The sequence below is a fragment of the Sphaeramia orbicularis genome, chromosome 22, assembly GCF_902148855.1.
Source record: "Sphaeramia orbicularis chromosome 22, fSphaOr1.1, whole genome shotgun sequence".
In the NCBI taxonomy this organism is placed as follows: domain Eukaryota; kingdom Metazoa; phylum Chordata; class Actinopteri; order Kurtiformes; family Apogonidae; genus Sphaeramia; species Sphaeramia orbicularis.
In genome coordinates, this window is record NC_043978.1 from 32,444,357 (window position 1) to 32,464,385 (window position 20,029).

Below are 20,029 nucleotides of genomic sequence, written 5' to 3' on the forward strand. Positions count from 1 at the left end.
CCCCTGCACACTGTGACCCAAATCAATCATCTCGCATACATTTGCAGGAAACTTCCGTGAATTTATGGGAACTCATGCTGGGACAAGTGGATTGTCAGGTAGTAAATTTCCTTCTAGTTGCCTTCATTCAAAATGCCTCCCTCTTTTTCTTTTTAATTCCTTAATTTTTTAAAATTCTAATTGGTTGCATTGTCTAATTCTGCTAATTCCCTTCATGCATCCACTTATGACCGATTACCTGCATGTACCAAAATGAATGATATTTGAAAGTGTGCAGCTTGACTTTTAGAATATTTTTCACAGATGTTGCAGATTATTCAGGTTTGCATTAGTCTGTGTTAAGATAATACAACAAGCCAAGTGTGTGTACTATGAAGTACTAACAGAATGTACTCATCAAACTCTAATAAAGCTCAGCATTTAACTCTAACACAAGACATGAGTGGGTTGGGAAATCTGTAGGAGTGTTGTTTTTTTTTTTTTTGTTCGCTTGTCTTTTATTGCACCAGATCATTCTCTAAATTAAAGCAACACAACAGGTTATGAAACTCTTGAAAAATAATGTATTTTCAATTCATCATGTTGCAATAATTACTAGGACTGATCTTAAAAATCAGCTTTCCCTTTACTTCAAGGTGGTGGAAGTAACTCTCTCTCTAAGAGTGTTTACTGTCCAGTTTTTGCCGACATGCAAGTTTTTTTGTCTTCGCAGGGTCAGTAACCGATAAACCACCTGGGCCACCGAACTCTGGTAGAAAAGGTGAGTTGAGATCTGCTGTATGACGTGTGTGTGTGTGTTTGTTTGTGTGTGTCTGTGCATGTGTGTGTGTCCAGCTTGTGTGTTTGTGTGAGAAAAACAGAGCAAAAGTTCATAATGTCTTTTGACCTGGTTTTGTCATCTGATCTGTGCACAGTGTACAGTCAGAGCAGAGTTTATGGTTACGACAAGACTTTGGATAAACAATAACACAGATGAAAAAAGAAGTAGAATCCAAAACAAGCATATGATTTTCTTTCCTTTTTTTTTTTTTTTTTTTTGCATGTTTGCATGATATTGAGCTTCCTAATGAAAGCTGTGTTAAGATATGATACAACCAATCCTCAGCTGTCTGTTAAAATAACACTGGACAAAAAAATGTCATCTGCCACTGATGGAAATATCATCTCATTTGGAATAAATCAAAATCTGGAACCAGAATTTCTCCAGCCTCAGGACTTTGAGTTACTTGAACAACAACAACAACAAATCAATCTTATGCCAGTCTTATTTGTGATATTCTTCTGATGCCTTTACACTGACTTGTCCATAAATCAAAATCCTGACATGCTGACAAAATTCTGATTTCATATTTGGAATCATTGTGCCTGGTTTATTTAAAATCAGGCATTTTTTTTCCTGATAGCAAAATCATTGCTGACCAGGGTTATACATTATGTTAAGACATGAAATTATGTTAGTATTTAGTACTGTACTTAAATAAACATAAAGGGCTTCATGCAAGAACATTTTTAAATTTTAGTTGAACTGTTTTTTAAAATGATGTATGATGAGCATTAGCGTAACCATGCATAACCATGATGAATGCAACTGGTACCATTAATTTGTCACAGAGAATGTCAATAAAGTATGACATATATCAGTAATGAGTTACGAAATATGCAATAAATCACTTGAATGAGGCCTTATGATTAAATCCGGTTGCACGTCTTTGCAGTTGTGTTATATGTAACTATACCCACAGATGTCAATCACACCAAAAAATAAAGAGGTATTCAACATATTTCTCACTTAGTCAATTAAAGAATTTATTTAAATTAGATAAAGATGACCAACATCTCTGTGTTTTTATGATAAAAAGTAGTATAGTATCTGCTTGGTGGAGGTTATATAGTAGAGAGCAAGGGACCGGTCTGGTATCTGTGTTTAACATGTTTGTACCATGATTGATGAAAGTCACGGCACAAAGTAAAAAAAAAAAAAAAAAAAAAAAAAAGAAAAAAGGAAAACATTACAGTACATAACTAGCTTGTGCTGAATATTCTGTTTAATGGAATGTATGGTTGGCAGCTGTTTCCCTCCTGCTGAACCTACATATAACAGATATATTTTCTCAGACTTTTATAAATATACATATAAATATAAATATATAAACTCACTGATCATCGCGCCTCAAAAATAAAACTTAAGATTTATTTTGTGTAATCATGTAAACTACTGATCTTTTCCTATTTCAGTGTCCTTCTGTTTATTGTTCCCTCTGTCTTTTGTCCCTCATCAGAGTTTTACCTTCCCTGAGTTTGTTTACATGCGCACTAATACTTCACTATTATTCTGACTTAGGCCTGTTTCTGAATGAAGAATTATCCAACTGGGACATGTGGGATATGCTGACATTGTTCCAGTTTTATGAGGATTCTTTGGACATGTATGCAGTACATTAGGAATATGCATCTCATTTGCGGGTTTTACCGCAGGTTACAACACAAGGCCACCGTTTATGGTGAGCTGGGATAGACACAAAGATCCTCCCTGGTAGAGAGGTTCAAAAGAAAAGCCCACATTTCCAGTGGGAAGAGTACACACAGATACTTTTAACATTATGAAACAGGATATCAGTGGGTTTTTGGATATGCAAAAATATCAAAAAGTTAACCTTTACAAAAAAAACAAAAAAAACAAAACAGTGTTTGATGGAATGAAAGTACAGATGAGTTTGCACAATGGGATGTCTGCCATAGTGGAAAAATGTTGAAAACTCCCATTTTTTAGAGCAGCTGCATGTAAAAATTAAGATATTATTCATTCATTCATTTTTTTAACCCGCTTTATCCTCACTAGGGTCAAGGGGGTCACTGGGGCCTAAGTTAAGATATTAATGGAATAATAATTTTCATTAGTCATTATCACAGCTTTTAAGGGATTTTTTTCTTTTTCAGAAAAAAAGGCAAAAATCTGAATATTCTGCACATGTAAAGATACAGTAGTGATTTTCAGCTTTATATTTACAGTGTCAACTCTCTTTTTTTGTATTGTTGCAGTTTTGACACAAACCCCTTGTTCTCACCTATTATTGCCTTGTGGTCGTTATTAAGTTACACCTTTGGTCGACACAGATACAGATACTACAACGCTGGGCATTCACTACCAGTTTACCGACTAAACAACAAAACATGTTCTCCAGTACAAACATATGATCAATGTGTACAATCTATTAATCCTTTAGGAATCAAGTAAATTTAACCAGTGAGTATTGAATGGTCATGTGCCACTGAGTTGAGTTTTATTGTCTAGAATTCTTAGTTTCGTGTGGTATTTTAGAAGTGTAGAGGTTGTGTTTGGATTTGTTTTTAGTCTAGTTAGATCAGATCATTTTGAGCTCAAGTGCTGCTGAAATGCCATCTGATTTCAGTAATCCAACTCCTATCAAAGTTCTCTGTGGCTTGCATGTGATTTGATTATTTCCTAAGGAATGTTCCAGATGCTACAAAACTGCACATGGGTGAGTATTGTAGGTACCGCATTCACATTCAATCACCTAAACAGAACCACGATTCTTTTCTGTCCCTCAGAATATTTTCTTCAAAATTTTTCATGAATTTTTTATTTATTTATTTTTAAATTTTTGCTTCTTGATTATTTAGTAGTATGGATCATTTTCTGACAGGAAAAGTCTCCCTTCCTTCTTAATATAAATGTTTTTAATCCATTTATTCTGCTCATTACAAGAAGTGTCAGGAATCTAACCGATTACTTGACTGTTCATTTTCAGTGAATTTTTTTTTTATCAATTCAACAATTTCTGTAAAGCCCTATTAGGTGACTTTGCTGTGATATTGGGCTCTATAAATAAAATTGAATTGAATAACAGTAATCATCACAAACTTAACTTTTTAAGACTATATAAAAAAATTAATCTTATTTCAGCTTTTATGATGATTTTTTAAGAGTCAGTTGCTATTGTTTTAGCTATGACAAGACTGCAGTACATGAAGAATATGTTGTTTTCTCTTAAATGTATCCATTATTCTTTAAATTTTTTAACAATTTGATACTTTTCCACAAGTAACTATATTTTTAAGTGACTTTCACCTGCCAGTTGAAAACCACCCGACATATTCATAGCTGAATATCATGATTTATAAGAATGATGATGTTTCTTTTGTCTAATCGGCTCTGATTTTGGATTGCGGATGTTAACGGGCCTTTCTATCCCCATCAACACATCCTTCACCTGCACTTCATTCATGTGGGCAGGAGTAAGAGGATTCTTGATGGGAGGAGGGTCTTCTTGTGTGACTGTGAATATGGATGCATGTTTTATTTATATATTTTTTTACTTTTTACTCTTAACAGTATGTTTGTGTGGGAATGTGCTAAACGTACAGCCTGATGTGGGTGGTGTGTGAGATGTCAAGCCACATGTAGGTGGTCATGTTTCTGTTATTCACTCTGTCTATCTGCCTGTTTTTCTATCTTTCTTGGCCGGGCCATGTGCAAATCCCAACCATTCAACAGTTCTGGAGAGTAGATTGTATTAACCTCAATAATGGTAGTCTCTTTCCGTTTCTTTCTCACTCTCAACCCAGATGATGGCTCCAAACCCACACCCACCATGGAGACTCACGTCCCCCCTGAGGGTGATGGTAAGTCACCTGTAAAAGTTAAAAACCCACCTGTCAAATGGAAACTGTTCCAATTGGCAAATATGCACAATATTTATTCATGTTTACTATTATGGGTTAAACTTGTTGATTTTTAACCTTGTTGCACAGACTACTCTAAACCACAGCTTCATCATGAAAATTAAATTTTTAAGTGTTGTTTTTTTACATGGCTACATGTGTCATCTACACAGGTCATCTACGATATAGGACTGACTCTCACATCACCCAGCCGCTGTCTAAAGCATCAAAATCAGACTATTTGTCCACCACCACTTTTTCCTTCACAGTATTATTTGCTTGCGTTAACACATTTAAATGTTGAATGTAATTGTAAGAAGTGGATTTGTCCAATATTGAATATTCCAACCAAAGATCTCATTTCTTAATAATTTACCATTACATCATATGGAAAAATCCAGATGTCAAAAATACCAGATGACATATTTCATATTTTTAAAAATACTGGCATCTTGGTTTGATTTGTGGTAAATCTTGGCTGTGCAAGTATGTTTGAAATATGCATCTACAAGATGATCCAGGCTGGCTGACAAGACTAAATAAACCTCAACTGTACTAAATTATCTGGAGATCATCTGAAGTGCAAAAGCTGCTGAGCTATTCTGTGTGCTTGTCGTTGCAGAGATAACAGCTCCGACGCTGTGGATAAAGCAGCTGGTTTATAAGGAGAACAAGCAGAACAGCTCCTCGTCCAGGAAGCAAGGTAAGACAAAGAGGAGATGCATCATAAATGAACACTTTCTGTTGCATAGCTCGCTGTCATCAAAAGTAACCGCCGACGTCCAACCATCTGTGCACCTTGATAAGTTTTCTTCTGTTCAAGCACCACAGATGGAGATTGAGTTCCTGGCTGTGGTTCTGTTGGTTTTGTGGTGAGCTCAATCAAACACATACTGGCAGTGTTTGTGAGTGGGAAGCCAGCGGTTGATCATACAATCCTTGACCGTGCTTCTGATGGGCCCTTTCTTCCAGTGTGACTCAAATATCACCGCTGCACCACAGAGTTTTCAGGATGCAGTTTTTGACAACATACTGAAAAAATTACTCCTGAGATGAAAACTATACCGAATAGTAGCTTGTATCCTAAATGCAGTGTAGACTTTGGAAGTATCAACTTGGCTTTAGTATAAGTGATTTCAAAGCCACTAGTTTCAAATGAAATGTAAAACATTTCCAGTTTGAAGACAGTCCTGCATTGCAGGGATTATGTTTCCTGGTCTCTTTCCTTTGGTGTAATTTGTTTAGCTTTCTGAGTCTCCTTTCCAATTACTCTTCGACATGTTTCACTACCCTCTGGGCAACTGACTGCTTTCACGCTTCTGCAGCTAGTCGCTCAGTAAATGTGATGGGGGTGTGTGTTTGTGTCTGTGTATAAGGGTTGGATGGACATCTTTCATGATACATGAGATGGATGTTTGTATTGTATTGACAGTCAGCTTGTTCAGTTACATGCATGGGAGACCACATGTGGAAATGCAATGGAGAGTATTAAGCTTCACCTCTTGTTGTGTAGAAGTATTTCTAAAAATATATGAAAATCCACCTTTGGGACAGATTTACTAAGGAGGGCAGAGTAGTGTGATGCTGCCATCCTAAAAAGCATCAATAGAGCAGCTATTTTTGCATGTAATCTTTGAAAAACACAGACTTATGAATACAGATGTAGTCAATGCAATGCAGTCAAATATGAAGAGCGACAGTTATTATATGGTTGCAAACAAGAAAACCTGATGAGGATGTTGGTGTTCTATCACAAGGTGTAACTTACTGTTAAGGTGCAAAACGTAATATGCTATGGAGCACATTCTACACATGCATTTCTCTCAGGAAACAGCATGGTAACACAAAAAGAAGTCGGTGGAAAGAGTTTATTTGAGGTACAACCGGTACAATTTTCTCCATTTTATTGTGTTGGTCTTAGCGCCACTGCCATATCAAAGGCTTCATTGGTGTCATATAATGTTGCACTCAGCAGTAAATTGATTATGTGTCATCATGAGTTTTTTAATGCTTAATATTTCAATGAATCTCATGCCCAAAACATTTTGGTCTGAAACTCCTTCAAATACATATGCACTTACACCAGCCACAAAAATAACTGTCCACATCTTTCACACACCCCTGGTTTTCACTGAAAATGTAGTAGCAGATTCTGGTGTAGTAGCAATATAATAGTGATTACAGTCACCCTACACAGTGCTCATGTTTCTACCATGCATGCCATGGTGCGTTGAAGAAATGTTAGAAATATGGACCTTGTATTTATTCTTGACGGATGTTGACTCAAGTTTCTCAGGGAGGATAGAATGAGCAGGGAGTCAGATAACCTTGACAATGAACATATCAAAATACTGATATGAAATAATTATGAGATTACTGTATCCATCCCTGTTATTTCTAACCTAACTTAAGTGTATCCACTCTGTCTACAAGGATACAACAACAGACCAAAATAAAAACAAACCATCAAACCACTGAGTCTACTTTTCTATGGTAGCAGCATAAAAATCAAACTACTAACAAAAAACCTACACAGGACACAGGCACAACAAACCCCGCCCCTCGCACGTGTTGTAGCTTATTTTGGCATCGATCCAGCTGATGTCATCACGTCTATGCATGTGGTGATGTCAGCATATCAATTACTTCTATATATGTGGCAAGTTTGAAGTAAATTGAAACAAAATTGATGTTTTTATAGACATTTGAAATTTTGCCCATTATAAGTAAATGGGAGAAGGAAAAATATTTGAAAAATTCATAAAAAGTTGAACTTTGACCTACTTTTCCCAAAATGTAACCACATCAATTCTGGGTCACTGGCAATGTATAAACCCAATTTGGTATGAATTCAACCAATATTTTTTGCTGCTACAGACATTTGAAATTTTGCCCATTATAAGTAAATGGGGAAAAAAAGATTTAAAAAATTGATTAAAAAAAATGTAAACTTAGATCTACTCTTCCCAAAATGTAATGACATCTATTCTGGGTCACTGGCAATATATAAACCCAATTTGGTATGAATTCAACTAACAGTTTTGATGCTGCAGACATTTGAAATTTTGTCCATTATAAGTACATGGGAAAAAAAAAAAGATTTTAAAAATGTATAAAAAATTTGAACTTTGACCTACTGTTCCCAAAATGTAATCAGATCAATTCTGGGTCACTGGCAATTTATAAACCCAATTTGGTATGAATTGAATCAATAGTTTTGCTGCTAGAGTGTTAACAAACAAAGAAACAAACAAACCCAACCAAAAACAATACCCGTTGCCTCCCCTTTGGGGGGCAGGGTAATAAAATGATCAAACTTTTAGCAAATCCCGACAGTAGAGTTTTATCCAACAGCAGATTTTTAAAACAAAAATAGCATTTCTGCTTCTGCAATCTTAGTGTTTTATCTGGTTCTTTATTTTAAGATCATATGACCCCATGTTTCCTCTTGAGGGCATTTTAAGAGTACGACTATTTGAAATTCACCTCATACACTTATTTTATATTATATAGTCAGGCACAAAAGAGCCAACAAATACTTGATTGCGGCATGAGGTTTCTCAGAGTTTTGACTGATGGTGATGTGGCAGGGGAAACTGTGGTCAGGCAGCAATGAGGGTTATATTTGACTGGAGAGAGATTCACTGTGACAGTTCTTTGAAACCTCTGTGGAAACACCAGCTTCCTGTTTCCAATTAGCATCCGGTGTCCTCAAAGGACAAGCGACAAGGCCGAGGCAGGGGGAGATGTCATCACGTAGGAGTCATGAGAGATGTGTGTGTCTGAGTGCATCTGTATGTGATTGTGTGTTCATGAAAGCAGTACAGTATGTTGTGTGTTCTGTGTTTGATGATGCATGTATTTAGTCAAGTACATACAGTATTCTTTTCTCCTATACACCTCCATAGTACTACAGATGGAAGCATATTTTATTGTGCTACTTCTCCATTATAACTGTGGTTTTTAGTTTCAGCACGATACATATATGTATATATACTGTATAGGTACACTGTCTGTACCTGTTTCTACCTGTCTTCCCTTTTCAAGTATGATTTTGATCACGTTTAAGTCTATATCATGGACGACATTGAATGCTAGCATGTTGTTTCTTTCTCTTTCTCTTCTCTGGTTTGTTGATTTTAGCGGATAGTGGCTATATGTTGTAGGTCTATTACTCTATAGAAGTACAAGAGAGACCTTGAAGATGTGAGGATAAGGATTTTTGCAAGAAAACTAAAGGGCAAGGGTCTCAGCTCCAAAATGAAGCTAATGTAGAGCCAAAGTTATAAGACCACTGGTGGCTGCTGGGTTGGCTCCAAAAAAGTCCAGGGTCCAAAAGATTTACATTGTACTCGTTTCTAAAAAAATCATGCCAATATTTTTTTTCCACAACCTATTCTAGTTCATTAATTCTGTTTGGATCCTTTAATAAGTGATGTGGTGGTCCATCTTTTAATCGTTAATCAGACCTTGCAGGGCTTTATTTAACAGGTTGGTATGGTAGCTTTCTAGCCTACCTAGGTGGACTTCTAGAGTTTTGGTTCATTTAATAAAACAAATATTTCTGACAGCTCAAGCTGATAGCTGATAGCTCAACTGATGAATAGATTCCACTAACAGGACTGAAAAAAGACTTTGTTATGCAGTGCTTGTTGAAGTTTTTACTGTTTTGCTGAGTCAATAAACTGTCATTGAACATTAACTCACCTCTGACCTGTCATGTTCCACCAGCTGACCTTCTATTTCCTAGACATGCTCACTTTCAGCTGCAAAAGGTCAACATGGCGATGGCTAAATCAACAGCTGACCAGCTCTTGTTGGCTGTGCCTAAAGCCAGGCTCAAATCTAGAGGAAACAGAGCCTTTTCTGTGGCAGCACCCAGACTGTGGAATAGCCCCCCTCTGTCTATCAGGTCCTCTCAGTCTTTAGAAGAATTTAAGTCGAGACTGAAAACCCACCTCTTCACCCTCACATTCAAAAACAAGAAAGGCAGGATGTCTTGGTTTACTTACTATATTAGTTTGCATACAAGTGTATTATGTTTTACCCATTTGATATGCTGTTGTGTATCACCGATTTTCATTGATGTGTTTCTGGAAAGCATTTCAGTCAACAGAAGTTGTTTTTAAATGAGCTATGTAAATAAACTTGAATTGAATTGAATTGAACAAACAACTGGCTTTGGAGCAGCAGTTGAGACAAAAACCAATGTGTGACGTCAAAGTTCTTCCATCGACTGATTATTGAGCAAACATGCCCGAGTCCTCTAAATCAGAGAGACAAGGTCCTTGTCAAGGTTCATGTCCAGGAAGGGGCTATCCCCAAACTGTTCCCACAAACTTTGGACCATGAAATTGTCTAAAATGTCTTAGTTTGTTGAAGCATAATGAGTTCCTTTCACTAGAACTAAGGAGCCAAGCCCAACCCCTGAAAAAACATCACCACAGCATAATCCCCCTTCACCAAACTTTACACTTGGCACAATACAGTCAGGCAAGTACCGTTCTCCTGGCAACTGCCAAACCCAGGCTCGTCTAACAGATTGGAAGACAGAAGATCACAATTTGTCACTCCTGAGAACAGTCTCCACTGCTCTATGGCAGTGCGCTTCATGCCACTACATCCAACACTTTGCACTGCACCTGGATGCAGCTGCTCATCCATGAAAACCCATTCCATGAAGCTCTCTATGCATTGTTCTTGAGCTAAACTGAAAGCCACACAAGGTTTGAAGGTCTGTAGCTATTGACTCTGCAGAAAGTTGTCAACTTCTGTGCACCTCAGCATGCACTGACCCCACTCTGTTATTTTAACTGGCCACTTAATGGCTGAGTTACTGTTGTTCCAAATTGCTTCTAATCTGTTACGATACTAACAGTTGACCGTGGAATACTTAATAGTGAGGAAGGTTCATGAATGGACTTATTGCACAGGTGGCATCCCATCACGTTACTACACTTGAATTCACCGAGCTCCTGAGATTTGACCCATTCTTTTACGTGTTTGTAAAGGCAGTCTGCATGTTTAGGTGCTTCATTTTACACAGTTGTGGCCACTGAAGTGATTAGAACACGTGAATTCAATGATGTGGAGAGGTGTCACAATGCTTTTGGTAATATAATGAATGACGAACACTGTCAATCTTTTAAAATCAGCATATATGTTTTTTTGAAGCAAGGTCCCATGGGACACACGGGAAGGTGAGGGGACTATGTCTCTCTAAACAGGTTGGTTTCATGTAGGCAACTATAAAAGCTGCTTAGACATGAAGTTAGTTAAGGTCAGCAAAGGGCCGGTTACCAGCACAAAACAAACCCCAACTTCAACTTTATGATACATGAAAATCTAACCTATTAAGACTTAAAGCAAAGACATGAATTCATTAGTCTCTTACCATATAGTATGATAAAAGTTTTATGTTAAAACTTAAGGTGTCTGAATGTACTGTATGTGCTGCTTCCTGAGATTGTTACTGAGATGATTTGGTTCTGCAAGTCCTCCATTGTAAGAATCAGAACCCCTCTGTTTCTCTCTCCCCTCTCTGGAAAGCCTTACTGCTTACGTAGCAGGCCTCCTGTGTGCACATACACAACATAATTTATTTACTGGCTCTCTGTCTCTGGATACCCCATAATCATGATTTAAAGTGATGCGGCGATTGTGTTAGCGAAGCGTGTTTGCTTAGGCACAGCGATGCAAAGTCCATTTTTCAAAGGAATGCTTTGTTGCCAGGCTTTGACGTTGTGTTGTTCAAATGTCGCAAGGAGGGGGAAGCGCTCTGTCATGCAGCTCATTTATAAAAGTGTTTGCAGAACCAAAAACTTGCAAACCACCGCTGTTCCCTTACGGTGAGGCGAACAATAGAGAAGCGAAATGCTGAATGGGTATAATGCGATCATGTCGTCTAGAGGCATGATTTTGTATAAAAATCTGCAGCCATAAATTTGCCTTTTTTGGGTGTCTACTTTGGGGCCACATGCACCTGTAGTATACTTTACAACACGATAAGTGATGACAATAATGAACGATGTGTTGAAAAATTGATTGCACAATTCTGTTGAGATGTGGGTTGATTATGACACACCGTATCCCTTTTATGAGTGAACTCTTCAGTGTTTTTTCATTTTAGTTGCACTGCGGGTCATAAATACACACACATGCACGGACATACCTTCTCACAGAGTTCCCCTATTACTAACATTTCCGCTATTTTAACTGCGGAGAAGGCGTACTAGAGACAATATTGCAGTGATTACCCCACAGCTGAAAGCTATTGGAGTGAAGCGAAGAGGAGAGGGAACTGGATGGGGGAGGTCCAGAGAGGAAGGTAAAGAAAAAGAAGGCAAGGGAAAGGAAAAGAAAAGTGAATAGGCTGGTGGAGGTGGATTGAAAGAAAGAGAGTATTAGATTAAATGAAAGAGAAATAAAGAGGAAAAGATGTAAAAATATTTTCTTTTGGCTGGCAGCCTGTAGGACAAAGCACCAAAGTAAAAGTAAAGAAAAAATGGTGCAAGTCTGTTCTCGTCAAAGATACTATGGTCGGTCATCTTTTGTCTATTATCAATCTGCCTTGAACAGAATCACCACAACAATGAGCAAATTGTTACGACTGTTCCTGACATCCACTTGTGTGGGTTTCTATCCTCTTTTTTTTTTTTTTTTTCCAGAACAATATTTGTTTTCTAAGGGTTTGGGTTTCAAATCATTCACTTCCTGCCAAGGAGGATAAAAAATAAAATTGTAAAAGAAACAAAAACAGAAAATAAATAGAGCACAAATGTAGATATCCAAGACAGGCAAAGAAGTCATAGATTGGATTTCACATTGACACAAAACTGAGAGGACCACATTGCGTCCAGCCTTTTTCCATTTACATGTATAAAAACAATTTTCTTTTGGGAATCCTAGTGCCTGGCGCCAGTATAACCTCTGTATAATAAACAGTGCTAAATAATTTGGATGTGAAGGAACTTTGGCGAGGACCAGAGGCACGGTGCAGCTAAGAACACTTGAGAATGAGTCTTCACAGGAGAAAAAGTTGTTTAGTGCAGTGACACATTTAGCAGTCATGCTCAGAAAAACACAGCACCTCTTCACACACAAACCAACCACTGCAATATTTATCATTATTTTTCAGTTTTTCTAATTAAACCCTTAACCTTTTCACTCCAGCACAGTGGTGAAAGAAAGAAGTATTCAGATGCTTAAGTAAAAAAAAAAAAAATCGCACAGAGACTGTTCTCCACTACAACTAACATTTGTACAATGCAACTCTTATTTAAGTAAATGTATTATGTGTTAAATGCACAGCAGTGATTGTCTATGTTACTGTTTAATTATTAGTGATGTTTTTGGATTCATATTTTTACTGTAGATGTTGATCATTTCAACTACTTCATATGCTGTCAAGTGATTTCATCTATAGAAATATAACATATTCAGTAACATCATCATATGTTGGTTGTGTCAGTTGGAACACAACCAACATATGATGATGGGGTCAAAAGTTGTGAGCTCATAAAAAAAAGGCCAGTTTTCAGCTTTGTAGCAATATTTTAATAATAATTTTCAATTTTCCTGCAAATTCAGGGGAGTTAATTCAGTTGACTCAAGAAGAGGGAGAATTTTCTCAAACAACAAAGTAACTTTTCATCCGTAATTTTATCACAAACATTCAAAATCAGCAAATTTTCACTGAACAGTAACTAAAGCAGTCTGACTAATGTAGTGGAGTGAAATACCCAAGTACAAGTACATCAAAATTGTACTTCATTTAGTACTTACAGAGAGCCAACATATCACTCGCTCTGGGTTTACCTCATAGGACCTTATTTTAGGAAAAAAATCGTATTACAGTGAGTGCCATCATTGACACATATTTGTCAATTTAAAGGATAATTCAGTCCATTGAGCAGTTTAATACAAAACTAAATTGTTCTTTACCATCTGTCTATATCACAAAGTTCTTGGCTCGTAAAATTATCTTTTAATTTCTCGAACATCACATAAATGTAAATGGTGGCAATACTATGCCTCAGCTTATCATTTATACATGTGCATTATGACTTATAGATCACAGTGGATTTACAAAAGCAGAAAACATTTAATAACAGCTATAATACTATTAAAATTTTGGAGTTTGGAACTAAAATGAGTTTCTATGCTTTACGTGCATGTGAAAACAGATGCTTCTATTTCAAATGGTGTAAAAGTCATGACCTTTATACTTCCAAGTGTCCATTGCATTAGAATGACAGCCTACTAAGTATACATTTGAAGGACAGAATCTTTAGACATATGAATAAATAATGCAGCAGTACATAATAAGATAGATTTGGTGTCTCAGATTATAGCAACATCTAGTTGTTAACATTTTCTCTGGCACTTTACTTCTACTTTTGAAGGATCTAATGTAGGTTAGAGGATGTGTGTACACTCCCAGATCTAATTTCACAAGCTCTTTTCCCAGTTTTTTTCGTGAACCATGCAACAACTGGCCCTGTATTTTCCTAATTATCCATCTGGATCTGTGGGAGCGAGGCTACGTCTTGACTGGGCACTAATCAGCTCCACAAAGTGAAAAAACCACATGTCATCACAAACGGTTAGCCTGACCCTGTTGTAGTAGATTAATGCCTCAATGTGCACTTGAATTGTAAATGAAGAATGGATCGGAGTGGTACAAGCACACTTCATCACCACGGCAACGGGCTTAGCATGAAGCTCTGTTGTAGTTGACTTAAGAGTGAGCATGGACTAATGGATGTGAATGTAATACAGTGTGGAGAACAAGGTTGTTGCAGCAGATCTTTTAAGGACGACAGCGCCTGTGTTGAACGGATATTGAGGAACTTGGTGCATAAAGACATACTAATATAACCGCAGGAAGAGGTCTGGACATAGAGTCCTGGAAAAAGTTTTCGGACACCTTTAAATTTTACACAATCTCAAATATAATAATGAAATATCTGCGGAAAAATCTTTTTGGTTTAAAAGGTGAAGGTGCATAAACAGACACAAACAAATGCAAATTATTCCTTTTGTTCATTGTTAACAAGAAAAAAAAACTCATCAAAATGTCATGCCCTGGATGTGTTTCATTATCTTGCTGAAATATCCCAGTTTATACCTCGAGGAATAGAGCATGTGGGTTTTTGGAGAATGGTATAATACTTGGCAGATTTCAATGACTTCAGAGTGATTCTTAAAACAATATATCACAAACGCATGGGGTGTCCAAAAACATTTTTCCATCTCTGACTCTGACCACATAACATGCTTTTCTGCTTTTACATACAGACATAGTTAGTTACTCTTGAAGTATAACAAAACAACAGCCAAGTCAACAACATGCATAGTTAAAACTCTCAATATGCAACAGTTAACATGCGTTTATAATAACATGGAATATCAAATAACCACATTGTGAAGCTGCAAACCATAGATGTGTATAATGTCAATGTTTCTGAATCAAAAGAATATTTAATGTCAGCATTTCTAGATAGTCTACAGTATGTGTGTCAGTGTTCTTGACATGAATGTAAACTGTTCATCGTAAAGATAGACTATTATATCAGTATTAGCAGTTGGCTGCCCGACAGTAGCTGATATCTGGAAGCATTGACTCTGACTCAAAAGGTAAATATTTTTTTCTAAAGTTAACAGTAGTTTGATTTATTACCCTTTTTTTTTTTCTTTGCTTGCATTATTTGGTTTATAATTAAGTCAGATGCTGAGATGCATAATGCGTTTCCAGTGTCGTCAGGTTTGGACGAAGGTAGGGATGAGATCAGAAGATTAACCAACTATTAGCGTTCGCCTTCTCCAAACTAATGTTATTACATCAGCCTTTAAAAATCCAGTATCAGTCATCCTCTGGTTCATAGACAACAGGTTGCATTTCTTTTCCACCAAAAGAACTGTCAGGTTGATTTATAACAACAGGAGGTAGTGACAACAGTCATAGGTTCGGGGAAAGATTCCAGTACTTGGTTCAATACAGAAAAACTCCATGTATTTATGAATATTTAAAGCAAACCACAATCTTTTTTTGACTATAAACAAAAGACTTATTGAATGAACCTAAAAACTTACAGGAGCCGGGATGTGAACTCTGCTTTCTGGTTGCAATATCCTGGATTTTGTGAATGAATCATCCACCACAACCTCTTCCTGTCTATTGAGGGAAGGCAAAAAAAGCAGATCCTTCAGTGATAAATGATGTTCATGTTAGTTGGAAGTTGTAAAAACTCATCCACACCATCACCCTGAATTAGGATAATAATGATAATAAAGTGTGCGACAGCCTCTCCTCTTGTCACTTATTTAACCTCTTGTCAGATTATGTGTTTCTGGTTGTGTTTCCATATTGAGTGTGTTTCTCATGGTTTTAGAGAAGGTTCCCTCTTGTGACCAGGAGCGACAGAACACCCTGGACGAGGCTCGGCAGAATCCTCGTGAGGACATTTTCATCCCCGACTGTGGACCTGGAGGCCTTTACAAACCGGTCCAGTGCCACCAGTCCACTGGCTACTGCTGGTGTGTTCTGGTGGACACGGGTCGACCCATTCCTGGGACCTCCACCAGGTAATCTCACTGAAAATACTGTTCCTAAATGGATTTTGTATCATGCATCTACAATCTCTTGTCTGTTTTTGTCATGGTGGATATTATCATTTTAGAATTTTGTAATGGTCTACTTTCTTGTCCCCCCCCCCCCATGTTAAAAAAACAACAAAACAGTACTTTAAGTTTTTTTCCATCCAAATGTCAGCAGCAAATGACTGGATTTCAGATCTGTGGCTGTAAAATCTCTGTATTCTACTGTTATAAACTACTTTTGTTGGAATCTAAGTTTTCTTTACAGTTCACTTTGCAGAACAATTTTCTCGAAGTCCTGATGGAATATCGGTTAGCTGGTGATAAACACTCAGCGTTTGGTATGAGCTTTGTTTTTAGTGCAGTCGCTACTGTTTATATTGCTCTCAGGGAAATGGAAAAAGCAGAATGGATCTTTTTTGCCTATTGCTCAGGTTTGTGGATGTTTAAAAAATATTCATGACTTGTATTTAGAACATGAATATTACATCTTGAAACGCAGTGCTATAAACAGAGACAGAGATTGGATGTTTAAAAGAATATAAACATGGACCAGTCATCAGATGAATCGTTTTTGCTCCTAAAAGGCCATCATCGTTCTCTCTCCAGTGGTCTTACACTTTGAAGGATGAGCTTTTATCCTAGAAAATCTTACGACAATATCAGAAAAAAACAAACAAAAAAACAACAATCTATAGTTCTGAGACAGTGAATCATAAAAATAAAATCTTGAACATTTTGGACAAGATCTTCAATCCCTCAACCCACGTTTTCCTTCCGGATAAAAATGTGCAGAGTTGTGTATCAGACATCCCGTTTGGGATCAGTGACTCTCCAGACTGTGAAAAAAAAAAAGATAATTTAGTTTTACTGTGAAAAAAAAGAGGCAAATGAGAGACACATGCTCAGTTTTCCATCCCGTTCAAGAAGCACTGATGGAATAGCCAGGAGAAAACGAGTCATGCCACGAATAATGTCAAACAGTTTATGTCTCTGAAACAAAGCTTTGTGCATGTCATGTTATTGAGAGCTTAGAAAAAGGTTAAGCACTTTCAATAATTTGTTACAGATCATCAGAAACACAGCCTAAAGCAGTCGTTTTTGCATATTTTCACTGCTCCAGTAGCTCCTGGTTTTCCAAAACTGCATTTCTTAATAAGTCTTCAGGTTGTTCCAAGGCCTTTTGTGCTGCTTTTGTGTTTTTGACAGCTTAATTTTATAAGGTCGATTTGTTAACATTTTTATTGGTGATTAAATTTATTCAAAATACAGACGCTCCTCATTACAAACTGTTGCGTGTCTTGTGCAGCTTCATATCTTCTTAATGTGTCATACACCTCATTGTGGTGTCGTTTTGTCTAAATCTAACAGGTACCAGACGCCGGAGTGTGACGGTGCTGCACGATCTCGTATCTCAGACATAGAAGATCCCTTCCAAGGCAGAGACCTGACAGGTTGTCTTTACTTTTTTTTAAATTAACTGTTATGCTTATATAATGCTTAGTCTGATTAGAAAGTATGATGGCATGATGATTGACTGATTTCCACTTATTGCATACAGTGAATGTTAATACTGACAGATTAACAGTGATGGAATAAGTCATTTAAAGTCTAAAAAGTTGCAGTCTCTGGTAAAACTGTTTGAAGTATCAGATGGTGAAATAACTTAATGCAATAACTACACACCTGAACATCACAGAGATGTCGTCATTGTAACTGTCTCTACACAATCTACTCAAAGTCACTTAGGATGTTTCTGCAGCGTCATCATGACGAAACTCACCTCTTCACCTCTCAACACTTCACTCTCAAAGAGTGAAAAAAAAAAAAAAGTGTTAAGATAGCTGTCATTTTTGTGTTAGTGATGTGTATCGCCTGTGATGAGAAATGCAGTCCATTCAGCTGTTTAACATAAAACTAGAACTTTCTTTACCATCCTTTTAATGCATCATATATGTGAATAGTAGCACAATATCGCTCTACATTGACTGATGTTCATATTTTTTCTGATGTTCCCATGGGGCACAGCAGGAGGGGTGGGACTCTCCATAGTTCATCCTTTGGAATAGAATAGAATAGAATAGAATAGAATAGAATAGAATAGAATAGAATAGAATGGATCTTTATTGTCACTGTCACAGGAACATTGCAAATCAGTTTAGCAGCTCTGTTCTGTTAAGCAGCAAAAAACACTTAATGCAAAAAAAGACTGTATAAAAATACCATGCAAAATACTAAAGAAAAATATAGGCATGTGCAAAAAGCTACAGAATAAAATATTAAATGTACATATACTACTAGAGTACTACTAAAACTGCTGAAATATACAAAAGCTAACTATGTACTACAGATGGGAAATATGCACAACAAATAAGGGTATATACAGGCAGTATAGGACATGTACTGGTAAGATTAATAAAAATATGGTGCATGTGTTGTGATTATTGCACTGAGGTAGGATGAGTATTACACTGTCCATTAGACTGGGGGCGGTGGTTGTTCAGTTAGTTAGTTGTGAGATTGTCACAAACATCCAAAATAAAAACATTTGGAACTAGAAGCACTCGGAGAGCGCAGACCTCCGCCAAGGCAGATTAGTGCCCCGGATTTGGATGAAAATTTCAGAAAATGTTGATACTAGCACACGGAACAAATGATTAAATTTTGGTGGTGATCGGGGGTGGGAGGGGTGGGGGGGCAGGCACTGATCTGCCTTGGCGGAGGTCTGTGCTGTTGTTTCTATAAAAACACTCGTAGAGCACAGACCTCCGCCAAGGCAGATCAGTGCCCCCACCCCCGACCACCACCAATATTTAATCATTTATTCCTTGTGCCAGTATCAACATTTCCTGAAATTTTTATCCAAATCCATCCGTAACTTTTTGAGTTATCTTGCACACAATCAGACAGACAGACAGACAAACAGACAAACCAACGCCAACAAAAACATAACCTCCTTGGCAGAGGTAAATATCTGGTTTTCAATTGACAGTCCAGGGATGAAAATTGTAATCTGAAAAGGAATTACAGTGGTGGATAAAAAAGTTTTTGGACACCCTGTGCATTTGTGACATATTGCATTAAGAATCACTCTTAAGTCATTGAACCAAATATTGTTCCAGTCTCCAAACCCACATGCTCCCTTCTGGAGACAGTCAAAACTGAGTATTTCAGCAAGATAATGCTCCTTGACATGATGAAATTTATTTATTTTTTTTTTTGTTAAAATAAACAAAAATATTATTTGTGTTTGTGTCTGTCTGATGCAGCTGTACCTTTTGAAACACAAAAAAGATTTTTCTGCAAACAAGTCATGATAATATTTGAAACTGTGTAAAATTTTAAGGGTGTGCAAAAACATTTTTCCACTACTGTGTAAATAAGACAAATACAGCGGAGCAAAATGTACAATATCTGTCTTGAGATATATTGAAGTAGAAATCTGCATAAAAGGAAAAACTAAAGGAAGCGTTTCAAATCTGTACTTAAGGGGTCATATTTTGCTAAACCCACTTTTATTAGTCTTTGGTACATTTATTTGTGTATTTGGGGACCCTAATAGTTCAAAAAGTTTGAATTTGAACCCTCCAGGTGCTGCAAAGCTATCTTTATATTCATTTTGGCAAAAATTGAGTGGATTTCTACAACCTCTTTTGATTCCTTCCTAATTTGTTGGGTCTATAACTAGTTACGTCATGGCATTTGCACATATAAGGTCAAGACTTCTGACGAACATTTCTCTGAGTGA

General features: G+C 37.0%; 1 protein-coding gene across 6 annotated transcripts in view; it reads left to right on the plus strand.

Annotated features, from left to right (window-relative positions):
- Positions 1 to 20,029, plus strand: part of smoc1 (SPARC related modular calcium binding 1) — a 92,697-nt gene that overhangs the window by 43,111 nt on the left and 29,557 nt on the right. For 3 of the 6 annotated variants that reach the window (XM_030126702.1, XM_030126700.1, XM_030126703.1), the window contains exons 6-11: positions 48 to 98; positions 713 to 760; positions 4,555 to 4,644; positions 5,306 to 5,386; positions 16,077 to 16,269; positions 17,653 to 17,735. In XM_030126702.1, coding sequence (XP_029982562.1) covers positions 48 to 98; positions 713 to 760; positions 4,555 to 4,644; positions 5,306 to 5,386; positions 16,077 to 16,269; positions 17,653 to 17,735 — 546 coding nt within the window. The remainder of the gene's footprint in view (positions 1 to 47; positions 99 to 712; positions 761 to 4,554; positions 4,645 to 5,305; positions 5,387 to 16,076; positions 16,270 to 17,652; positions 17,736 to 20,029) is intronic. The other 3 variants (XM_030126704.1, XM_030126705.1, XM_030126706.1) reach the window with 3 other exon arrangements.